The sequence below is a fragment of the Desmodus rotundus genome, chromosome 11 (assembly GCF_022682495.2).
Source record: "Desmodus rotundus isolate HL8 chromosome 11, HLdesRot8A.1, whole genome shotgun sequence".
NCBI lineage: Eukaryota > Metazoa > Chordata > Mammalia > Chiroptera > Phyllostomidae > Desmodus > Desmodus rotundus.
This window is the reverse complement of record NC_071397.1, coordinates 16,843,067-16,864,907: the sequence shown is the minus strand read 5'-3', so window position 1 is coordinate 16,864,907 and position 21,841 is coordinate 16,843,067. Positions and strand designations below refer to the sequence as shown.

The following is a 21,841-nucleotide window of genomic DNA, read 5'->3' as shown; positions in this document are numbered from 1 at the left end:
TTCTCAGGGAAGGGAAACTTCATCTGGAGAAGGGGATGCCAGAAAAGTGCCAAGTTTAAGAAATGGACATCATAGAAAGCTGCACCATAAGCTTGATAGCTTTTTCATGGGATCTACTGACATGGTTCATACCTACCAGAATGCATATTGAGTAATCTTGTAGCAGTCACTCAAATTCTTACTAGTGAAATGAGATATTGGAACAGATATCTAAGCTTTCATTAACCCCAAAGTAATAGAGGGACTTATTGGAAATTACACTTCTTCCCATTGGAAAAATAGAAAAATAAGATTCTATTTTTTAATGTATTTTTTCTGCCTCTCTTTACTTTATTTATTTATTTTTAAAATTATTTTATTGTTGTTCAATGACAGTAGTCTGTACTCCCCCCTCCCCCCACCCCATCCAAACCCATCTCCCTCCCTTGCCTCTACCCTCCCCCTTGGCTTTGTCCATGTGTCCTTATAGTAGTTCCTGAAAACCCTTCTCCCCACTGTCCCCTCCCCCCTCCCCTCTGGCTATTGTTCGATTGCTCTTAACTTCAATGATTCTGGTTATATTTTGTTTGCTTTTTTTCTTTTGCTGATTATGTTCCAGTTAAAGGTGAGATCATATGGCATTTGTCCCTCACCGCCTGGCTTATTTCACTTAGCATAGTGCTCTCCAGTTCCATCCATGCTGTTGCAAAGGGTAGGAGCTCCTTCTTTCTCTCTGCTGCATAGAATTCCATTGTGTAAATGTACCATAGTTTTTTGATCTACTCATTTACTGATGGGCACTTAGGTTGATTCTAGCATTTGGATATTGTAAATTGTGCTGCTATGAACATTGGGGTACATAGGTTCTTTTGGATTGGTGTTTCAGGGCTCTTAGGGTATAATCCCAGCAGTGGAATTGCTGGGTCAAAAGGCAGTTCCATTTTTAGTTTTCTGAAGAAATTCCATACTGTTTTCCACAGTGGCTGTACCAGTCTGCATTCCCACCAACAATTTACTAGGGTTCTCTTTTCTCTGCATCCTCTCCAACACTTGTTTGTTGATTTGATTATGTTGGCCATTCTGACCAGTGTGAGGTGGTATCTCATTGTGGTTTTAATTTGCATCTCTCTGATGGCATCAAATTAAAAAGCTTCTGCATGGCTAAAGGAAACAGCATTAAAATGAAATGAGAGCAACCTGTATGGGAAACCATATTTGCCAATGATACATCAGACATGGGCCTGATCTCCAAAATATATAAAGAACTCACATGACTCCACTCTAGGAAGACAAACAAGCCAATTAAAAAATGGGCAAAGGACTTAAACAGACACTTCTCCAAGGAGGACATACAGAGGGCCCAGGGACACATGAAAAGATGCTCAGCATCACTAGCCATCAGAAGTTTCTATTTTTTTTTAAGGCAAAACAAAGCCAACATGAAAAATGACTCCTCAGCAAGTTGAGGAACTGATTTCCAGGAGAGGAATAATTCCTTAATGTTGGGAGAATTCTGCAGAAAGGCATTTTGTTTGTATTCTGAGAGGTGTTGTGTCCTCTGATAAGTCTCCAATATTGCTTATTGAGTTAATTGAGCTTTGAGACCCTACATAGCTGATTACTGTTGCTTTAAGGCTTGTTTCATAGGAGTCTTTCTGGCTTTTATGTTGCCAACTTGGAGCCTCTTGGGTGATAACTATGTCTGTGGATTCTTTAGTATTTGCCAAGGGTTTTGAGTTTTCTGCCTTTAAAGACATGTAATATGGCCCTGGCTTGTGTAGCTGTGTGGATTGAGTGTGGGCTGCGAACCAAGGGGTTGCCGGTTTGATTCCCATTTGGGGCTCTTGCCTGTGTTGTGGGCCAGGTCCTCAGTGTGGGGCACACGAGAAGCAACCACACATTGATGTTTCTCTCCCTCTCTTTCTCCTTCTCTTCCCCTCTCTCTAAAATTGAATAAATAAAATCTTAAAAAAAAGACATATAATATGGACAGTTTTTCAAGTGTTTGTATAAACTACATGTATATGTTATATACATATGTTTATGCATTGTATACATTTTATACAATGAATTCCAGGTGACTGCAGAGCAAATGATTAAAGTACATTTTGGTATCTGGAAATTATATTGAGCTTTATGAATTTTGGCTTTGGAAAGTTTTTGCTTTATGGGGTTTTCTCTGAAGAAGAGTTCACTAGAAAAGCAAATGCATATTTTCTATAAATTTTATTGAACAACAAAGCAATAAATTAGATATATACATATTTTAGGAACAGCTTAAAACATACTGCTTTGATATACTAAGTAAATGGCAGTTGATTTTTGGATTTGTTTAAAATCATGGGAATATTTAAATATCACCACCTGCTTGTCACCCCTCCCCATGCTAATAACCAGTATATGAAAATTGGGAAAAATAAAACACATATTTTCCATCATGTCAAAATGGCATGTGGTTTTGATCCTGAGAATGGAGGGTTTCCATCAGACTGCCCTATCTGAGATCTGTGGGCCTATTTCTTCCTTTGCCTGGACTGCTGTTACTGGTAGTTGGTGTTATTCAATTATCTCTACATTTGAACCTTGGTGTTTACCTCTAATGTCACTCAAGTCAGTAGATGATTCATTGCATCTGGAACCTATAAACAGGGTTTGGCAGAAAAAGGACAATGTGTGGCAGATGCATTTGGAATAAAGGGAACAATGCATTTGAAACTGAGCCCTAAGAGCTTAGAAATTCAATTATGCATTCATGGTACAGGGCTAGGTACCACAGTGCCTGGCCCAGAGAGAGCACCCGGCGAATGTTCACAAAGATGATTGTGGTGATTTTAATCAGCACAACCTGTATATACAAGAAAGGCATCTGCACTGCAGTGGACAGGCAAGTCCACCAAATTACAGATTCTTGAGATTTCCTCTCAGCTCCAAAACACATCATTTAATCTTTCTGAGTTTCCTCATTCCTCATGTAGGACTGATAACTTTGTGATGCTTTAAAACAAATAAATTTCTCATCATCAGGTACAAGATAATACATGTATGAATGCTTCCTGATAAAACGTGATGCTACTTTGATATCAGGAGATCTAAAAACATAAACTAACATTTCCTTTCTCCTCCCTGAAAGTATACTAATCTCTACTCTGAAGCTTAAAAAATGAGGAGAAAGTTATTCAGTCAAGGCCAGTGAAGATACCGGGTACAGGATGGATTTCTCTGGTTTCTGAACTTGGTTTTTCTTTGCAAAGCATTGCCCTTTAGTTTGTGTGAGGAAGCTTTGCCCTTTAGTTTGTGTGAGGCAATAAAAAAAGATCTTCTTTTCCTTTCTGGAAGCAATGCAAGCAGAAGAGTAGTGCTATTAAAACCAATTATATTTAAATAACCATTCTCAGAAGTAGAGTCAGAATGCGGGCTTTTAAAAGTTCTTATTATCTCCCGAGGGACATATGTCGTGGCTGTGTTCAGGATCAGGGAGGTTTTGTATTTCTTCAGCCTGAAGAGAGAGGTTGTGAAGACATAGCAGTCCTGTTGCATTTGCTGTTAGTCTTAGCTCTTCCTGAGCAAATTAAAGGTCCATGTCAGGTTTTAATTTAAACTTCTTGGCACCATAAATTTAAGAATTCTATGTTACGTGGGCTGTTGGGTGGGGAGTCAGTTATGTAGCGAGAGAACCTCCTGGGCCTTCTGCCCTGCATTGCCAACCCAATTTTATCTTTTTGTTCCCTCCCCTTTTGAGCAGTAACTTCAATGAAGGAAGGAAAAAACAAACAATGGGTGTACTAGGAAAACTGCTACCCAGGGAAGGCCATTGGTGGCATATTTATATTCTATTGCTGCCCAACAAGTTACCACAAGCTTAGTGACTTAAAACAATGCCTGTTCATTATGTCACAGTTTCGGAGGTCAAAAGTCAGGGCATAAAGTAGCTGGGTTTTTGGTCAAGGTCTCACATGGCTGGCACCTTGATGGCTACATTTTCATCTGGAGTTCAAGGTCTTCCTTCAGACTCATTTAAGTTGCTGGCAGAGTCTGTTCCTTTCAGCTACAAGACTGAGGTCCTTGTTTTCTTGTTGGCTGGGGACTATTTGTAGCTCCTAGAGGCTGCTCTTGGGCCCTAGCCACATGGTCATCCACATAATATGGCAGTTTGCTCCTTTGACGGCCAGTGGGAGTATCTCTTAAGGGCTCATCTGAATAGGTGACATCCATCGTCCTTTTGATTAACCGAAAGTCAGCTGATTTCTGAATTTAATTATACCTGCAAAATTCTTTCACCATTTTCATACTGAGGCCTTTATGCAGTGGGATAAAACAAAGGTCTCACTGCATCAGCAGGAAGGCTACAAGGGCTAGTTATATATAATCATGGGAGTGATTCTCCATGGTGTACACTGGCTCTAACTCCTCAGAAGGGAAGGGGATTGTGCAGCGCACGTACAATAGGGGGATAGAAATCCTGGGGAGTGTCTAAGAGTTATGTTTAATGCAGGTAGTGCTTACATTTGGGGATTTGGAAAGGTCTCTGGACCCAGCCTTTGTGAAAGGCAAGGTTCTCCTGGAATTGCCATATGAGTCCATTCCATGTTTTCCTGAATTCTACATATTTTACTTAGTCCTGGGCTCTCCTGGAGAACCAAGGAATGAAATCACTCTGAATCATTTCTGTTCCTAGAGGCTTTACTTAGGCTGTTTGTTTTAGAGTGGCCTCCGGGGAGCTTACTCATCAGGGGATCTACATTCTTGGTAGTATACCCATCTCTATATCCAGTATTTCTCAAAGCTGGGGCACGTCTGATGCCAACACAAAGATTGGGGGAAAAGTTCCTTTGTCTGGTTTGGATCTTTGGATCCAAGGAATCAGTGTGACGTCACCTCAGTCCCAGAAAAGCGTCATCAGTTCCTTGCTTCTGTGAGCTGTGTGCACGATTCCCCAAAAGAGGCAGGAAAAGGAGAAAGGGGGAGGGAATGTCTAAGAGCAACCCAATTTGTTTGTGTTCATCAGAGACCTACCCACTTTCCTAATTGATTGTTCACTACAAAGTAGCTTCATGCTTTTTTAGCCTGGGAGCTAAATGTAATCAACTTTTGTGTGTTTTTGTAAAAAAAAACAACAACAACAACATTTTTTTTTGCCCTTGAGGAGATCATTATTTCTATTGTATGAAGATGGTAGCCCAAACATTAAAAGTAATTAGAGCAGATGGCAGTGCATACTTCTACTGTAAAATATACTGATGCTTAAAAACTGGTTTTCATTCTCTGGCTTCCTCCTTTTCTGTCTGCAACCACATATTCATTGTGCTTCCCTTTAGGTATAAAGAGGAGGAAACAGGAGAAGGAGGGAAAAAAGCTTCCCCTGGTGTATGAAACTGAGGAGCTGTCAAAGGTTCATAGCAGGGAGAGCACTCCCGTGTATTCAATCACTAAAATTAAGTGTTTTCAAAGGCGGTGCAGTCATGGGTCCATTGCATGGGGAAATAACACGCTGTAGCCCATCACTTAAAATGTTAACCTTGTCTCTTACTAGTGACTGGGAACAGAAACACATGCTCCATGCTCGCTGGTTAAATGGCAGTGTGTCAGTTCTGTGGAAAAGGCTACATGTATCTGTCAATCTTCTGATTTGGTTCAGTGTGTGTACGTGTGCACGCACCTGTGTGTGGCATGCACAACACAGGCCCACATTTCCATTTCTCTTTATGTAGCTTTCAGAGACCTGCTTTATTGCTTACTGGAAAAAGAGAATTCAACCAGTTTCCAGAATTTCATGTGTATCCTTTACTAAAATGTTTTTTCTTACCAGTCCTCAAACTCTTAGGTAGCTGCATTATAATGATCTATTTTTAATTATAGATAGTTTCCTTTTGAATCTGAGCAAATTATAGATCACTGGACAATGTCAATTCTTACTGGTAGTATGAATTGGAACATACCTGGAACCAGCAAACTTTTTCTATAAAGATCCAGATAGTAAATATTTTAGGTTTTTCAGGCAATACAGTCTCTGTCACGAACAAAAAGTGGCCATAAACAATATGTAAATGAATGGTCAAAACCATATTCCAATAAAACTTTATTAAAACATTGGGTGGACAAGGTTTAGGCTGTAGTTTGCTGACCCTGTTATATACTCCTGAATCTGTTACGTGATTCTTCTCTCTATGACATATGAAGACCTTGAGGCCTTTATGCAGTGGGATAGAATGAATGACCCACTGCATCAGCAGGAAGGCTGTAGGTCTGCACAGTGTTACTTCCTTCATGTCGGCCCCTCTGTCTCCGTGTTGACCCCTCAACACTGCAGGTGGGCTCCTTCCTCAGGCTCTTCCCCAGACAGCCTCTGGCTCACCCCCCCCCACCTCTGCTCCAATCCTTCATCAGAGGTGCAGTCCCTGATCACTTGATTTAAATAGCTCCTCCCACCCTGGCACTTGTGATTCATTTCACTCTTCCCCGCCCTCCCCACCCCCCAGAGCACATTGTTTGTTTTATGTATTTGACTGTTACTTCTCTAAAATATAAGCTCCATGAGGTCAGGGATTTATTTTGTTTTATGCCTAGTCGATGCCTAGTGGGTAGTAATTTCTCAGGAAGTATTTGTTGAATTCATAGACCCATTTTCTCCACTGTTCCAGGCAAGAAAAGAGTTTGTGATTATTAAGTGAGATAATATTTGTTGAGTGCACTCAAAAACTGTTAGCCATTATTATTTTATTTAAGATTTTATGGATTTACTTCTAGAGAGAGGGGAAGGGGGGTAGAAAGAGAGGAAGAGAAACATCAATGCGAGAGAGAAACATCTAATAGTTGCCTCTCATAGGCGCCCCATCCATGGACCAAACCCGCAACCCAGGCATGTGCTCTGACTGGAAATTGAACCAACGACCTTTCCCTTTGTGGGACAATGCCCAACCAACTGAGCCACGTAGGTCAGGGTGTGTTAGCCATTATTATTAATTAAAAAAATTAAAACCATTAAAATTTCAAATGGAGAGGGTAATATGTATGTTTTTCGGTTGTGAGTACTAATGATGCTGTAAGTATAATGTCTAGCTGTTTTTATCATTATTTTCTCCAACAGGTGAAATAATATTCAGGCTTATAATTCAGTACAGACATTGTTAGAAGAGATTTGAAGACTCACATGGAAGAGAAGATAAAGAAAGTCTCTGTAAATTTGTTCTGTTTGCAGACTGTAATAGTCTCCTGAAGCTCACGAGCGCTAACATAACTTACGTGTGTGAAACACCGAGCTAACGTCAATATTCTCTGAGAAATCACAGAGTTTAAGACGTGAACAGAACAGAGAGATGAGATAGTGAATTGCCTGGTTTTCTAATGGGGACAAAGGGAAAATCTGAATCAGGCACAAGTCTGCAAAAGGCATTGTTGACATTTCTTTGAGTAGTCAACATGTTGGGCAAGATGGAAGGCCTTTCGCGTGTTATCTCATAATTGTGAAGGGTTTATAAGCACTGAAAAAAGAAAGTGATCACTTAGAGCCAGCATGAGCTCAGTAGGAACAAATTATGCCAAACTAATTTAATTTCCTTTTTGTTCCCTAAGGAGTTATTAGATTATAGGTCAGGGGCTCTATTTGTAATCTTGGATTTGTAGATGTTTGACTTTTCTACAATGAGCAATTTTTTGTTGTTTTATAATCAGCTAAAATGATCTCAGCCCGTGTTAATTTATCTGTAGTGTCCAGATTTTCCCCTTAAAGGTGATTACTGAACTGGATTTCATCTGTGAGGCCGTGCCTACCAGGGTCAGCCATGTAATCCTCTGAACTCCCATAGCACCTAGGCTGTACCTTTAATTATTGAATTAATCATGCTTTATATCAATCATCTTGGTATTTGTCTTTTTCTCAATGATAACGTAAGCACCTTAAGACAAGGATGAGGTCACACGTATTTGAGAGAGAGAGATGCCTTTACGTTAGTTCAGACATAAAAGGTTTGGGATTTTAACTGGCCAACATTTTTAACATCACCCAACATTATAATGCTATGACTCAAATAGCCAGGACTATTAGTTGGGAGAGCAAATGTTATTTAATAAATGGTGTGATGATAGTTAACTATTTGGGGGGGAAAAACAAAAGCTAAAAACAAAAAATGGAAAACTTCCCACCAACATAAATTCTTAATTAAGTAAGGGTTAACATGCAAATATAAAACCTACAAATCAAGAAGAACATACAAGTGATGTTTATGTCAGAATAAAAAAGGCCATCCTATGTATAAACTAACAGGATGTCACAAAAGAAAAGACCAATCTTTGCTCTCGTAAAAATTAAAAACATTTCTATGTAAAAGAGCACTGAAAAAAGTTAAAAAAATGATCAGTCTCTTATCAAATAATTTTAGTTATCAAAATGATATATTAAATTATGGCATAGTGACTATGAGCCCAAGTAAGAGTTGACTATTCATTCACTCAAACATATTTTGGGTGCCTCCTACATACCAGACGTTGTTGTATGTGCTTGGGATGTGGCAGAAAACCAAGGAGCACTCACGAAACATTCCACCAGAGGCTGACTGACTAGAACCAGATATATCATGCTTCAGCAGTGGTAAGTGCTTCGGAGGAGACAAAGCAGCATCCGAGGTTGAAAGAATGTCCGTAACAGGGACCTGTCTTTTCCTGTTTTTCAAGGCTCTCATGCTGAAGAAGAAGGCATTCTGGTGAGGTGTCAAAACAGTTCTTCCTTGTCTTTGTCATCCAGGAAGCACTGTGACTAGAGAGATGCCTGTATTCTACCTCCTCCACCACCCCAGCTTAACACATACGCTCACAAAAAGGTCTTTGCCTGGTGTTGCAACTTGCTGATCAATGACTTCTTTCAAGATAGCTCTGGTGGTGTTGCTAATACATTTAAGGTGACATGTGAGATTTGCAGACACTGCACATTCCTTAAAGTTCAGGGAAGTGCTGACATGCAATAAGAAGAAAACAAATTGCATAAGCTTCCTAGCTGAGGTGGGAGAGTTTTTGCTTGTATGTTCTTTTCTTTTTTTTTTCTTTTTTGGTTTATTTGGGCTGCATATACTGAGGTAAAGATGAGGGCATGTTCTGGATAATTCTTAAACCTCCATTTCCACACCCACCTCCATATGCCCATGGGGAAATGATTTTCTTCATCAGCAGAATGGTAGTGAGTGATGTGTTTATCTCAGAGAAAGAAACTAAAGCTAGAGGCTGAACGCCTTGAGGACTGGAGTGGAAAGGGCGTAAAGCATATTCAGTGGGAGTGAAACCTACATTGACCTGGCAGCTGGGTTGAGGACACAGAAAGTGGCTTTCACCAAAAACATCATATTGGTGTCAACTGAGAGGCTTTCAACTATATTGACAAGATGTCTTTTACCAATGCTGTTAGCATTTTTGTTTTGCTTGATTGGATCAAAGTGATAGGGTTTGGAGGACAAAGATGTTGGAAAGTGGACCATCTCCACTGTTTCATGGGGCATTGCCCTGTGTAGGCAGAGATACCATCAGAGTTGATACCATCAACTCTGAAAATGTAGCAGAGCTAAAATTCGTATGGCACATACATGTAATCATGGATTCACTGACAACTTGCACTTATGGAGATACATTGTTCTACTTCCCCAGGTAGCTGTTAGATAGTTGAGGATATGTGAATTTTCTAGGACTTCAGTATTTAGTCAATCATGTACTAAAGCATGAATTAATCAATAAAATTGTATACATTTCAAGGTACCTTTATTATACAAAGGAAAAATTTGGGTATAATCTAAGAAAGCTTAGATTTCTTGAAACTTAATGCTTTATATTTATATTCTTTTGGAATCTACCATACTAACTAGAGAAAGTTAAGGGGAAAAAAAAATCGATAGAAGATTTCATAGGAAAACTGAATCTGAGTCTCAGGTTTTAATTTAGATATACTCATCATCATATGGTTTAAATTTAAATAGAGTTTGAAAACACAGCAAGGAATATGAAAAGATATGGGCCAAATCCAATGGATGAGGGTGTTTTGTGGGGAGTATCCCAGAAGAGGCCACCATGAATGAACAGCTTGATCTTCAAGAGTCCTGCCTGTTTCTACCCCTGTGACCTTTAACACAGCAATTAAACTCTTCGAGATTTTGCTTTCTCAACTGTAAAGAAGACATACCAATAGTAGGCCTTCCTATCTGCTGGGTTGGGGCTGAGTATAACAATGTCTGAAGGTTGACCGGCCAGGCCCAAAGGCAGCAAACGATACAGACTCTGTCTCAGAATAAGAGAGAACATCCTTAAAATTCACTTAGAGCTAGTGACAGGTATCGGTGCTAACTGTAAGTCATAACTGTTCTCAAACTAATTAATGGAAGACATCATGGAAGGGTCTTCCTTCAACTCTCCAATACCTAATTAATGTCCAGTTGCTCCAGATCTTTCCATTGTGACTTCCATCATGAGCCCTGGCTTTCTTTGTAGTTGCGTGGTTGAACTATGGGTCTGACCACCAAGTTAATGTCTCAGAGAGAGATATGCTGCTGAATTCTTCAAACTTCTCACAGCTTACCCACACATATCACCCCCCTTGCTAGTCTTCCTTAAGACCCTGAACTTAAGGTTTGAAAGAACCTTCCTGGTTCCTTTTTTGGATCTACTCCCCTCCACTGTAGCCCTTGCCTTGACTTGGTCCTCAAACGTTGAAGCAGAAGTGTCATCTGAGGAGATCAATAGCACAGAGGATTCCTGGGCCCACCTTAAACAGCTCTAGGCTGAGAGACACTGTCAACATCATCTTTGAAATGAAGGGACAGGGTTTCTCTAGGATCCTTGCTATCTCTGACTGTATAGAAACCCACGCTTTCTAAAATGTCCTTTTATGATGAACTCAGGGCTGACTTTACCAATGATCTGGTTCACCCTTCTCTGCAGTTGACTTTACTATCTCCACTTCTTTCAGTCATTTGCACCTCCTCATCACTTTATTCCAATCCAGCCTCCTCCTGTTGGCCTCCCTTTGCTCTTTATGCAGTCTATGGGAGTGAATTAAAGGATTATAAGAACGTATACTCTATAGCCTTTTAAGAGCACTTTTTGTCCTTTTACCTCCCTATACTTAGTGTCAGTGTAAAGTGAGCGGAGAACTAGAATTCCCCCCTGCTTTTTGGGTCTATGGACGGCAGGGTGGGGGCATGGTTCGTACAGATCACAATGATGCTCGGTCCCACACATTCTTCTTCCTGTGGTGCTGGGTTCCTTATAACTGTATTTTATGCTTTTCTGTCTCTTAATGTGAGATGAGTCACTGGCTTATATTCTCCTTCGTAGGTGTAGAAAATGAAAAAGATCCTGCTTTTCCGTATCTCAAAGCGTTATGGGCGATTGGGTTGAGTGTCCAACTTGTGACTGTGGAGCTGGGCATTAAGGACATGCTCCTGGAAAATCCACTGGTTCTTCTGGCAACACGTTTTTCCATTTTTCTCTCTCAGAAATACTCCAGGGCACTATTTGCGGTGTAGGTGTAGTTATTGGTATTATAAACATGCGTTCGCTTCTTAATGATCTTCTCCCATCTGCTTCTAACACCTCATGAGAAGACCTTCTAGGCAGTTATTTTATAGGAACTCAGACTTCCCATTTGGTTGGAATCAGTGTGGAAAGAAGGACTGTGTGGTAAGAGGCACACACATGTGTATGTGTTACCTTGAGGGGATTACCTTCTCTGTTCTCATTTCATTATATTTATCACCATTATGGTTGCATAACTGCACATGACATTTTGACATAGTCTCAGCCTCTTGCATGAGCCAAGTGCTGCTTTCGATGATTTCAACTCTCTTATTCTGAAAGATATACACTTTCCATGTGACCATAAATAGGAAAGCCCGGAGTTCTGAGAGAGAGTCTGAAGCCAGAGGTGGGGGTGCCTCCTTCTCTGGGCTTCTCATGGTCTCATCCCTGCTCCTCCCTCAAAGGTTCTGGGCTATCATCTGCAGTCAGTTGGCATTTCACCTGTGCACGGGCTTTTTCAGCACTGATGCATCAAGCACAGAGAGAAAGGCAACACTTCAGTAATATCAAAACAGGTAGAGTGTGGGAGGATGGAGCTAAGCACTTAGAAAGAAGAATGTTCCAATATAAAAGAGACATTTGGCAGTACAGCCAGTGAAAAATGATACCAATTACATAAAGCAAAATGCCACCCATCCTGCAGAACATTTTAATTCTCTCTATTTCAGGCTATTTATGACTTTTTCCTCCAAGACTCAATACACATCTGTAAAAACAAAAAAAATGGGATCTATCCCATCTTTTTGGTGGAAGGGAGCTTATGCTGGAAAGAAAGGGTAAGGAAATATTACAAGCGTGTCAAGGGAGAGTGCCAGAGGCTGGGCACAGAGGCACTTGAAGTGTAACTGTGCTCTTCCATATTTTCCCTCTTCGATTTAGTTGTATGAGAAAGAGAAGGTGGCTAATTTTATTAAGGCATTTAAAATTATATTTAAATTAATGCTAGTTTAAGGATTTTCTGTTTTGATTGATGTCCCATTCTTTGCTGCTTTAAAACAAAACAACAAAACTGTTTTCCAGGGCAACGTTTCCTTTCGTTTCTGCCAGAGGTGGTCGAGGGCTCACAGCTGGTTTCCTGGAAGAGTGCCACAAGATGGCGACAACGTCACGGTGGAGGAGGGCCAGCTGCTCCTGCTAGACACCAGCACAAGCATCCTCAACTTCGTGCATGTTAAAGGTCTGTGCAGATTGGAGACCGGTGATGACATCAGCACATATAATCCTATCACTTTTAGGGGGAAGAAGGGAGAGGAAGTTTTTGGATAAGTTTCAGCACTTATTGACAATTTATCCTTGGACCAAACTGAGATTTTACTATGAAAGGAAGAAGTGGTCATAGGGTTCTAAATGAAAGCCCTTTCATTTGACTCTTGTAAGCACAGAGCTTGATTATTTTAATTTTTATATACAAGGAAGTAACTAGTGTTCTCAAAGAATATGCTTTTTTATTCCAGCACTTTGTAGTCATGCTTGTCCAGGGCAGCCCCCACAATATAGCAAAATGCTCTGAAATCAGTTAATGCTGCTGCCTTTGAAATTCCCTGCCAAGAAAGCAATGTTTTCTTGCTTTTACCCTGTTGTGGTTTTGACTTCCTGGTCCCATGGAAAGTCATATAAATAGGCTTCCTTATTGCAAAACTGGCCTCATAGCTCTAGGGTCTGGGAAGTTGGAAGAGACTAAGAATTCAAATTTCAATTCCTTCACCACATCATCAAGTGACTAACCAGCTATTTCACCTCTTTGTTTCCTTATCTGTTAAGTGGGAATAAAAATTATTGCCTATTTCAATGGCTGATCGTAACAAATGGTTATCAAAGTGACTCTGTTCACTGGCGAATGAAAATTGCTTGGCCACGGGGAGTGTTGACTTATTGACAGCCATCAGCTGTCTACCGGCCAGCAATGACAAAGGAAAATTACAAACTTAAAGTCTCAGCTCAGAGAGAAGATACTGTTTGGAGACCTTAAATGGAGACTCTCCCCAAAGGTGTCAACTCTGCTGAAGAATGGGATGCCCTTCAGGCACTCAAGGGTTTTCGCCTTATATTAATACCATTTGGGAGACGTTTTCCCACTAAAAGTCCTCAGACTCAGCCTAAGTGACTCTGGGTAGCCTATTAGTTTCAGGTAAATGTTCAATCAAGGAACAGTGTGGATAGAGCCAAGGACTAAAGATGGAGAAGCGACGTCAGAGGGACAGTAAAGGGTAAGAGAAAGGCAGGCACATGCGGAATATACACTTGGCTTCTCACTCTTGCAGATTTCATGATCTGAGCAACCCAAACACTTGTCCCAACCTGTTACCTTTCAATAGTGATTTTCCTTAATATTCCTGGTTCAGGCAATATTTCACTCCTATACTATTTAGAATAAGTGAGTCAGGTTTGGAAGGGCTGAACCTCAGCCTGCGGAGAGGGAAGGTCTGTTATCTGAAGAACCCTCTGTTTCTCTTAGGAAGTAGGGCCATTGGTAGGAATGTGAAAGCAGTGGACACCTGTTTCTCTACAAATAGGATACCGGGGTTGTTGGCAGGGAGCAGGGTTGCCTAGAATAAAACTCTGAGATTTTTTTCACAAAGATATGGGTCATAGCTTCTAGAAAGAATGAGAACAGGGAAAGGACACAGATTAAATTTAATTCAACAGATGACTTGTGAATGCTTGTTAAGTGGCTTACACAATCTGTCTGAGATACAAGAAAAAGGGAAGAATAATATTAATGTCAGTAGTGTGTATTATCACGAAAGGAAGAATAATTAAGGAGAAAACACAGAAGAGTAGAATTTCTAGTTGTGAAATAGGTGAGGCAGACAGTGAAGCAGAATGCAGTCCAGAGTAACCAGGGTGTCACGGGTGGAAGGGTAGAGTTGTGGGTGGAGAGATGGTGACAAGCTTATCATTTGTGTCTGAGACAGGTTTTAATGATGTATTCAATGGATATAAGTATACACACAGAGTATAAGTTGAGGAACTTTCCTATCTCACTTATAGGAACTGCTGATAAGGCCAAAACCTTTGGAGGCATTCTAGACTTCTTTCTTTTTCTCATATTCCATGACCCATCCATCAGTGAATCTTGTTGACTGTATCTTCAATATGTATCCCATAGATCAACACCTCAGTTGGTACCAACTTAATCCTAATCAACGTAATTTTTGCCCAGGACCATTTCAAATGACTCTTAATTGATTTTCATGTTTCTAATTCTATGTCTTCCTTCATAGCAGAGTCTCAATGTTTATTTGGCACAGCAGTGTACCCAGATCAATTGCTATAGATTCCTGGCCTCCTTTGTGGTTAAGAGCTGGCCAATGAGATGTAAGGGGAAGTGTGGTACAGGACATCTGGGATGTTTTCTGAAGTAGAACTGACCCAATAGGAAGCATGCTCTATTTCCTTCTTCCTCTTTATTGTCTCCTGGAATGTGACTGTGATAACTACATTTTCAGCTGCCATCTTTGGCCACAAGGTCACGTGTTAAGCATGGGGAAGTAGAAGAATGGAAGAAACCCAGGTCCTGATGACTTCGGAGCTGCCACAGCGTCATGGCAGCTGGGACTGCTCACTTCTGAAGTTGCCTTTTGTGATAGAAAAACAGGCTTTCATGTGTTTAAGTCATTGGTATTTGACTTTTATGCTACATACCAAAATATCCCCCAAGAGTGTATTTTCCATGTTCCTTAAAAATATGTCAGATTTTGGTCCTCCTTTCCTGCACCCCTCCTTGCCCTCAGGTCTTCTCATTTCACTAGAAATAAAATCTCAAGTCCTCACCATCATCAAACCTCTGATCCCTTCATTAATTTTGTCTTCCTCACTCAATCTGCTCTGGCTCTTCTATGAATTTACCAGGAACACACCTGCCTTGGGGCCTTTGCTCATAGTGTCCTGTGCCTGAAATACTCTTCCTGCAAATATTCACGTGGCTGGCTTACTTATTTCATTCGCTCTATGAGAAAATGTCAGTTTACCAGAGAGGTCTTGCTTGGCCATCCTTTTAAAAATTAGAACCACCTCCTATTATTCTCTATTCTTTTATTTTGCTTTACTTTTCTTCATAGAACTTATCACCACATAACATAGTATAAATTTACTTGTTTGTTTATAGTCTGTTTCTTCTGCTAGAACAAGCTAAAAAAAGGCAAAGGACTTCACCAATTTATTCACTACTCTCTTTTCAGTGTCTAGGACAGTGCCTGACACATAGTGAGGACTCAAAGAATATGCATTAATGGTTGAATAAGTGAACAAATAAAATGGTACAGGGCTCAGGTCTTGGATGAAATTTAAAAAGTATAATTTTTAAACTCTTAAATATCATTTTTCCTAACTAATAACTTCCACTGTTTTTAGTTGTTCTCACTGATTATGTATATATATGTACACACACACATACACACACACATATATACACACATATACATATGTACACATATACAAATATACATACATATATCTGTGTATAAATGTATGTCATTATGAGTTGTTAGGAATATAAAATTCATTGGTAAGTTACTTTATGTTTCTAAAACGCATCTGAAACTGGTGAAGGATGCCAACTCTCAAATATCTGGTTGATGTCGCATAGCCCTAAACCTCTAATGTCTTCTCTTGATCTATAAAATGTGTGAAAGTACTTGAAGGATAAGAAAAAGCTATTCAAATATTGTATAAGATTAAATCATTTTCCTCCTCCTCATCAACAGCAAGTCACTCTCTCAACATCTGTTACTATCTATATTTTTCATACCTATTCATGGTAAAAAGAAATAGCAGAGTGGATTTTTCTTTATTTTTCTGATTCCCTATATAGGCTGAAATAAAGCACAAAAAATTTCAAGCCAAAAAAACCAATTTCTTTAAAAGATTACAACAAACAAAATATGAAGAATTATAGTAGAGTACTTTCAGCCATTTTCACAATATCACAAAGAATACTTTCTAAATGAAGGATGTACACACTTTGAAAAGATTAGTGCTGAATAAAAATAAAACTAGATCACCTGAGAACCACCTTTAGAACTACTTCATGAAAATACTGCATCCTCTGTATTGCTTTTCCATTCAGGGAAGCCAGCACCCTAATGTACAGAGGACCAGGCTCCTACATCAGGAAAACCAGCACTTGTGTGCATGGCACTCAGAGCCTTGAATTCTCTGTACTGTACTTCTGTTTTCATCTATAACACAGAATTGGCATTTTTTCTTACAGGTACAATTTGTATAATGGAAAGACGGATTATACATTTCTTTGAGGCAATTGGGAAATGGCACCAGGGACAAAATTTTCTCCATTATTTATGATGCCGCACACACTGATTCCTGAACCTAATTGAGAAATGGTGGATTATTTTGTGACCATGACAAAAGCTTCGACTTTATTTATTATTATTTCCCCCTAATTAACAATATATCAAGACTTTTTATTTACTTACCATCTCTACTTCTTTCTTCCATTTCTCTCTTCCTTTTTTTTTAAAGTTATTTTTTAGAGGGTACTGTTAAACACAAAAGAGAATTAACCCAATCAATTAATACTAATGAGCTAGGTTGGAAATAGGCATATTGCCTTGATTTAGTTAATTATATTTTTCGTTCTTTTATGTTAAGATGCCAACGGCCATAGGCATCGCTAAATTAAAATTTATTATTTTATTCCAAGTAATTATGATGAGCCATAATAACAAAGAAGGAATGTTACCCTCATGTCAGAGACATTATGCATCCGGGGCTTGTGGCTGCAGTTGGAGAAGCATTCATATTTCCTGAATGAAGCAACGAATCTCTCTCCATTCTGGGGGTCAAGCACCTCGACATGAAGTGGACTAGAGATAATGATTAAGAAAGGGCCAATTAGGGGAGTATGAACTCTAGAAACCCCTTTTGCCTCGGTGTTGGGCTTTCAAAAGGAAGACATTCTGTAGTTTCTTACTACTTACAATGCCATCACTTTAGAATGCTTAATGGAAACTTGCTTCCAGTCTCTATTGCTGCTTAATAGTGCACCGGTTTCCTTTAATGTGATTTTCTATTTCTTGGTCTACTGGTGTATACCAAAGCGGTTAAATGCTTGGCAGGCTTTTGAGTCAGAGAGAACTGAGACTGAATCTGGGCTCTGCTTCCTACCATTGCTGTGACCTTGGGCAGGTTGCGCAGCCCCCCGTACGCCTCTGATTTCTCCTCATTAGGGTCATGCCTCTAATGACAGCAACCCTAACCAAGATGGCTAACATTTATTGTTTGCTTTTGTGTGGCCAGACTACACTGGATTGTCTGACTCATATGGATTATTTGAGTATTACAGGCATATTGATAAAGCTCTTAGCTTAGGACCTGGTCCAGAGTAAGCACTCAGTTTATGTTAGTTTTATTTTTTAAAATTTTTTGACTGATAGGGATAACAGAAGAAATGGCTGAATATCAGGCCTAAGTTGCAATTTTATTTACAGATAGTGGCTTCTTCTATATACAAAGCTAACTGGATTACTGCAAGAATTAGCTGGGTAATAAAGACCTTGAATTGCTTTTGCCTCTGTTATCTTCAAAATGCATATTGAAGTATTTTTCTTTCTGTGGTAAGAGAGGGAAGGATACAGAGGAGGAAGTAGCGGAGTCCATCCATTTGCTTGGCTCCATTCTTGTTATACATCTCCTTTGATTCTGTGGAAACGTGTTTCTCTAGTGCTTTTGGAATATGTGGTCTCAGTTTCTCCTTTTTTTCCCTTTTTGTTTCAAAGACACTCAGATCTTATCTATTACATTTGGCATTTGGTATTTCAGTGGCATAGGAAAGCATATTCTTGGCTTATTGAGATGAGGTATCTTTTCCTGACCTGCTCTCATGTTCCATGTAGAATTTCTTCACCTTTGGCAAGGGTTTGAGGATTTCAGAGTGAGGTATTAAGTGCTGTATCCAGCACAGCCATTTTTATCCCACGGATTATACCCACGGTCCCTTCCAGTTAGCACTGAATCAACCTCAGTTTCAGGAGGCTCATGCTTCACGTCACAGTGACCTGGGCATGTTCTGAGACAGGACTTTCCTGGAACATCACTTGTGGTTGCTCTGGGCATTAGGTCTGTGTGAGTCACTGGGCAGATTACTCTGTGTCTACAGGTTTAACTCTTCATAGATACCAGTTTGGATTAATTAATTAATTTGTTAATTAATTTATTTATTTTAGAGAGAGGGTAAGGGAGGGAGAAAGAGATGGAGAGAAACATTGATGTGTGAGAAAAACATTGATTGGTTGCCTCTTGCTCACCCCCAACCGGGGACCCAGCCTGAAACCCAAGCATGTGTCCTGATAGGGAATCAAACTGGTGACCTGTCGGTTTGAGGAGCGACACCTGACCAACTGAGCCACACCAGTCAGGACACCAGTGTGGATTTAAAGGAATTCCATCTAAAGGCAGCTTGGACTTTGATAAAAATGAAATATTCTACATTATTATTTCTCCCATGATGTATAATGTCTTGGTCTTCATGTTTGCAGGCTAGAAAAATTGGTCACAAATATGTAAGTTAAAATAATTTATCTGTAAGTGGACTGTAAGCAAAGATGCAGTGATTTGCCTCCTCTCTCAGTTGAACCATAGCTATCCTTCAAGGCAGGAGATGGGATGATTACGTACAGACAGCGCAACAAGGTGACTCACTGTAGTTTGGTCAACCAATGTGGGGCCTGAGTTCAAATGTGAGGCAGTCCCAGACTTTCCTGTGGCTTTGGGTGAGGCTCTGGTTCTCAAATCAATGCACAAAATGGAATTGATGGTGACTGCCTCCCCTTTGCAGGAAGAGAGGGGCTTGTATAAACCTGTAGCAGATGTTAATGTTGTTAATGTGTACGCGCAACCCTGAGGAGGAAGCACGGTGAGGAAGTTAGTCCGCTTTATTCTGTCTGCAAGGCTAGTGCTCCGAAAGGTGGCATCAGAAAGAACTAACCTGAGTTTTTGGAAATCTGCCCTTAACTTGTTTTACTTTGTGTGTGTATGTGTCAGTGTTTTCTTGGTGACAAGTTTGTTAATTATTTTATGAGAGATGATTTTTGCCTATATCCAAAACTAAGTATATCTTTGATAGAACTTTTTTTTTAGATTTTATTTAGTTTTTTAGAGGGGGGATGGGAGGGAGAGAGAGAAGGAGAGAAACATCAATGTGCGGTTGCCTCTCGAGCACCCCCTACTGGGCACCAGGCCCGTTACCCAGGCATGTGCCCTGACTAGAAATAGAACTGGGGACCCTTTTGTTTGCAGTCTGGTGCTCAGTCCACTGAACCACACCAGCCAGGGCTCACTGATAGAACTTTTAATCAGCTAAGAACTTGAATTACTTCTATATCAGTTCTTTACAAATTTAATAGTAGGGTGTGTGTTTTTTTCCTCACTCTACCTTTTAGGAAGGCGCAATCTAGGCTACAGCTTTAGAAAGCAGGAACCAGATCTGTTTTGGTTTACCTTTCTGTTGGCAGGCCCATTACATCTCCAGGCACATGACAGGTACTCAGTAATTGTTGAATGAATAGACTGATGAATGAATTTCTGACCTGAAGGCAGACTAGCGTTAGCTGTAAATTTCTCTGTGATCAGAGTCCTTCCTGGTATCCTCAAATATTAGTGGCTTGGTCCAGACAGTGACCAATTTCATTTACTATTTGTGTATCAGGAGATCAGAGACAAAGGCTTTATAATGTGGGGGACAGTTGGCTCTGAAACCCCTTATTTTTCCCAGTCAGGCAATGACTTACATTATTTACCTCCAGAGAACAGTCCCAGACACACTTGATTAGCCTTAAATTACAGATAAGCCATTGCTATGAGAAAGGACATGCTTTCAATAGATGGGCAGACAGACATTAAACAATTTAGATATTAAACAATTTACAGTTTTATGTCTTGACAACTTTGATATTGTTACATGAAAAATGCTAACAAAAGGGACCAGTTCCTTCCTAGCACAGAAGGTATATTTTCAGTAATGAAAGATGAGTGTTTTAAACTTCCTTGCTTAAAACCCTCCACTGGCTTTCCATTTGCCCTTAAGATCAAGTCTAAGCTCCTTAATATGGTTCACAGGTCCTCCAGGACTTGGTCTCTCCTTACCTCTCTACCTCATTTATTGATTAATGATGTCCACATCCTGTTTATCCAGACTGGGAGTGGAGCTAGAAATCTGGGATGCTTATGTATGTGGGATTCTTATGCAGATATATTGGAGACTGAAAATATAGCGGAGACTGAACATTTTATTGCTATTATTTCTTAGGTACTATAATATTCGGGGAAGGGGTAGGAGGCATTCTCATTTTCTAAATAAATGAATACTATGAGGACACAACTATTATCTTTCATTTCTAAAAAATATGCTATTAGCAAAATCATGTTTATAACATTCAGAGAATAATTATATTTGGAATCTTTCAAATAAACAGATTGCTCAGAGAAGTATATCAAATTGCAGCACTGGTCAAAAAATGTGATTGGGTTGATGCTAATTGAACTTTGATAAAGAATATGAAGGACATTACCTGAGTGAATGAGAAAGTTGGTAGCTAGGGAGATTTCTATGTGGCCGTGGCCAATACAGACTTTGGGAAAAAGACAGAATTTTGTTGTTGTTGTTTTCATTTTTTTTTGTTTTGTCTTTTCTGTTTCTCCTTACAAATACTAGCTTTCTTTCTGAGGTCTTAAGTGACTTTGTACAATGCGTGGAACAGCTGAGGGCCTTGAGCATTTAAATGCCAGCAGTTTTGCTGGTAAGAGGAAGTAATGGTTTTCTGGACGTAGAGAGGAAATCAAGGTTTAGTTAAGCAGTAATTGATAACAGTAGTTATAATGAGAAAAGCATTTATTTATATCTCAGTATTAGAGTTCCTTTAAATGTTTCTGTATAGCTTGTCTTCCACAAATATGCTTATACTTTGTAATTGATATAGAGTTAATGCCTCTATAAGGTTAACTTACGGAGTTTTATGTTTTATAAAAGAAGTGAAAGTCTGAGTCATAACCTTTATCTTCTTTCTCAGTTATCTGTAAAGTTGGCTAATTCACTAAAACCAGGGTATTTCTATTCCTTTGGAGCAATTAAACTTCATGGTGACCTGGAAGTGGAAACTGAATTTTCAATTTTTTTTATCTTGGCACCTGGCGGAAGGACTGGACAATAACAGTAAATGTTGGTTGAATGATGAAGTGAATTAATCTGTAATTCCTGCCTTGCATTTCTCAACCTGTTCGATGGTGGCAAACTTCACAAGAGTACGGACACTTAGAGCAGCCCCTTACTTTACCTACAGCAGTGCTGCTCAAAGTG

General features: G+C 39.7%; 1 protein-coding gene across 2 annotated transcripts in view; it reads left to right on the top strand.

The window, feature by feature from the left end:
- Positions 1–21,841, top strand: part of PKHD1 (PKHD1 ciliary IPT domain containing fibrocystin/polyductin) — a 447,336-nt gene that overhangs the window by 121,420 nt on the left and 304,075 nt on the right. For both annotated transcript variants that reach the window (XM_024558059.3, XM_045193323.2), the window contains one exon: positions 12,550–12,706. In XM_024558059.3, the coding sequence (XP_024413827.2) occupies positions 12,550–12,706 (157 nt within the window). The remainder of the gene's footprint in view (positions 1–12,549; positions 12,707–21,841) is intronic.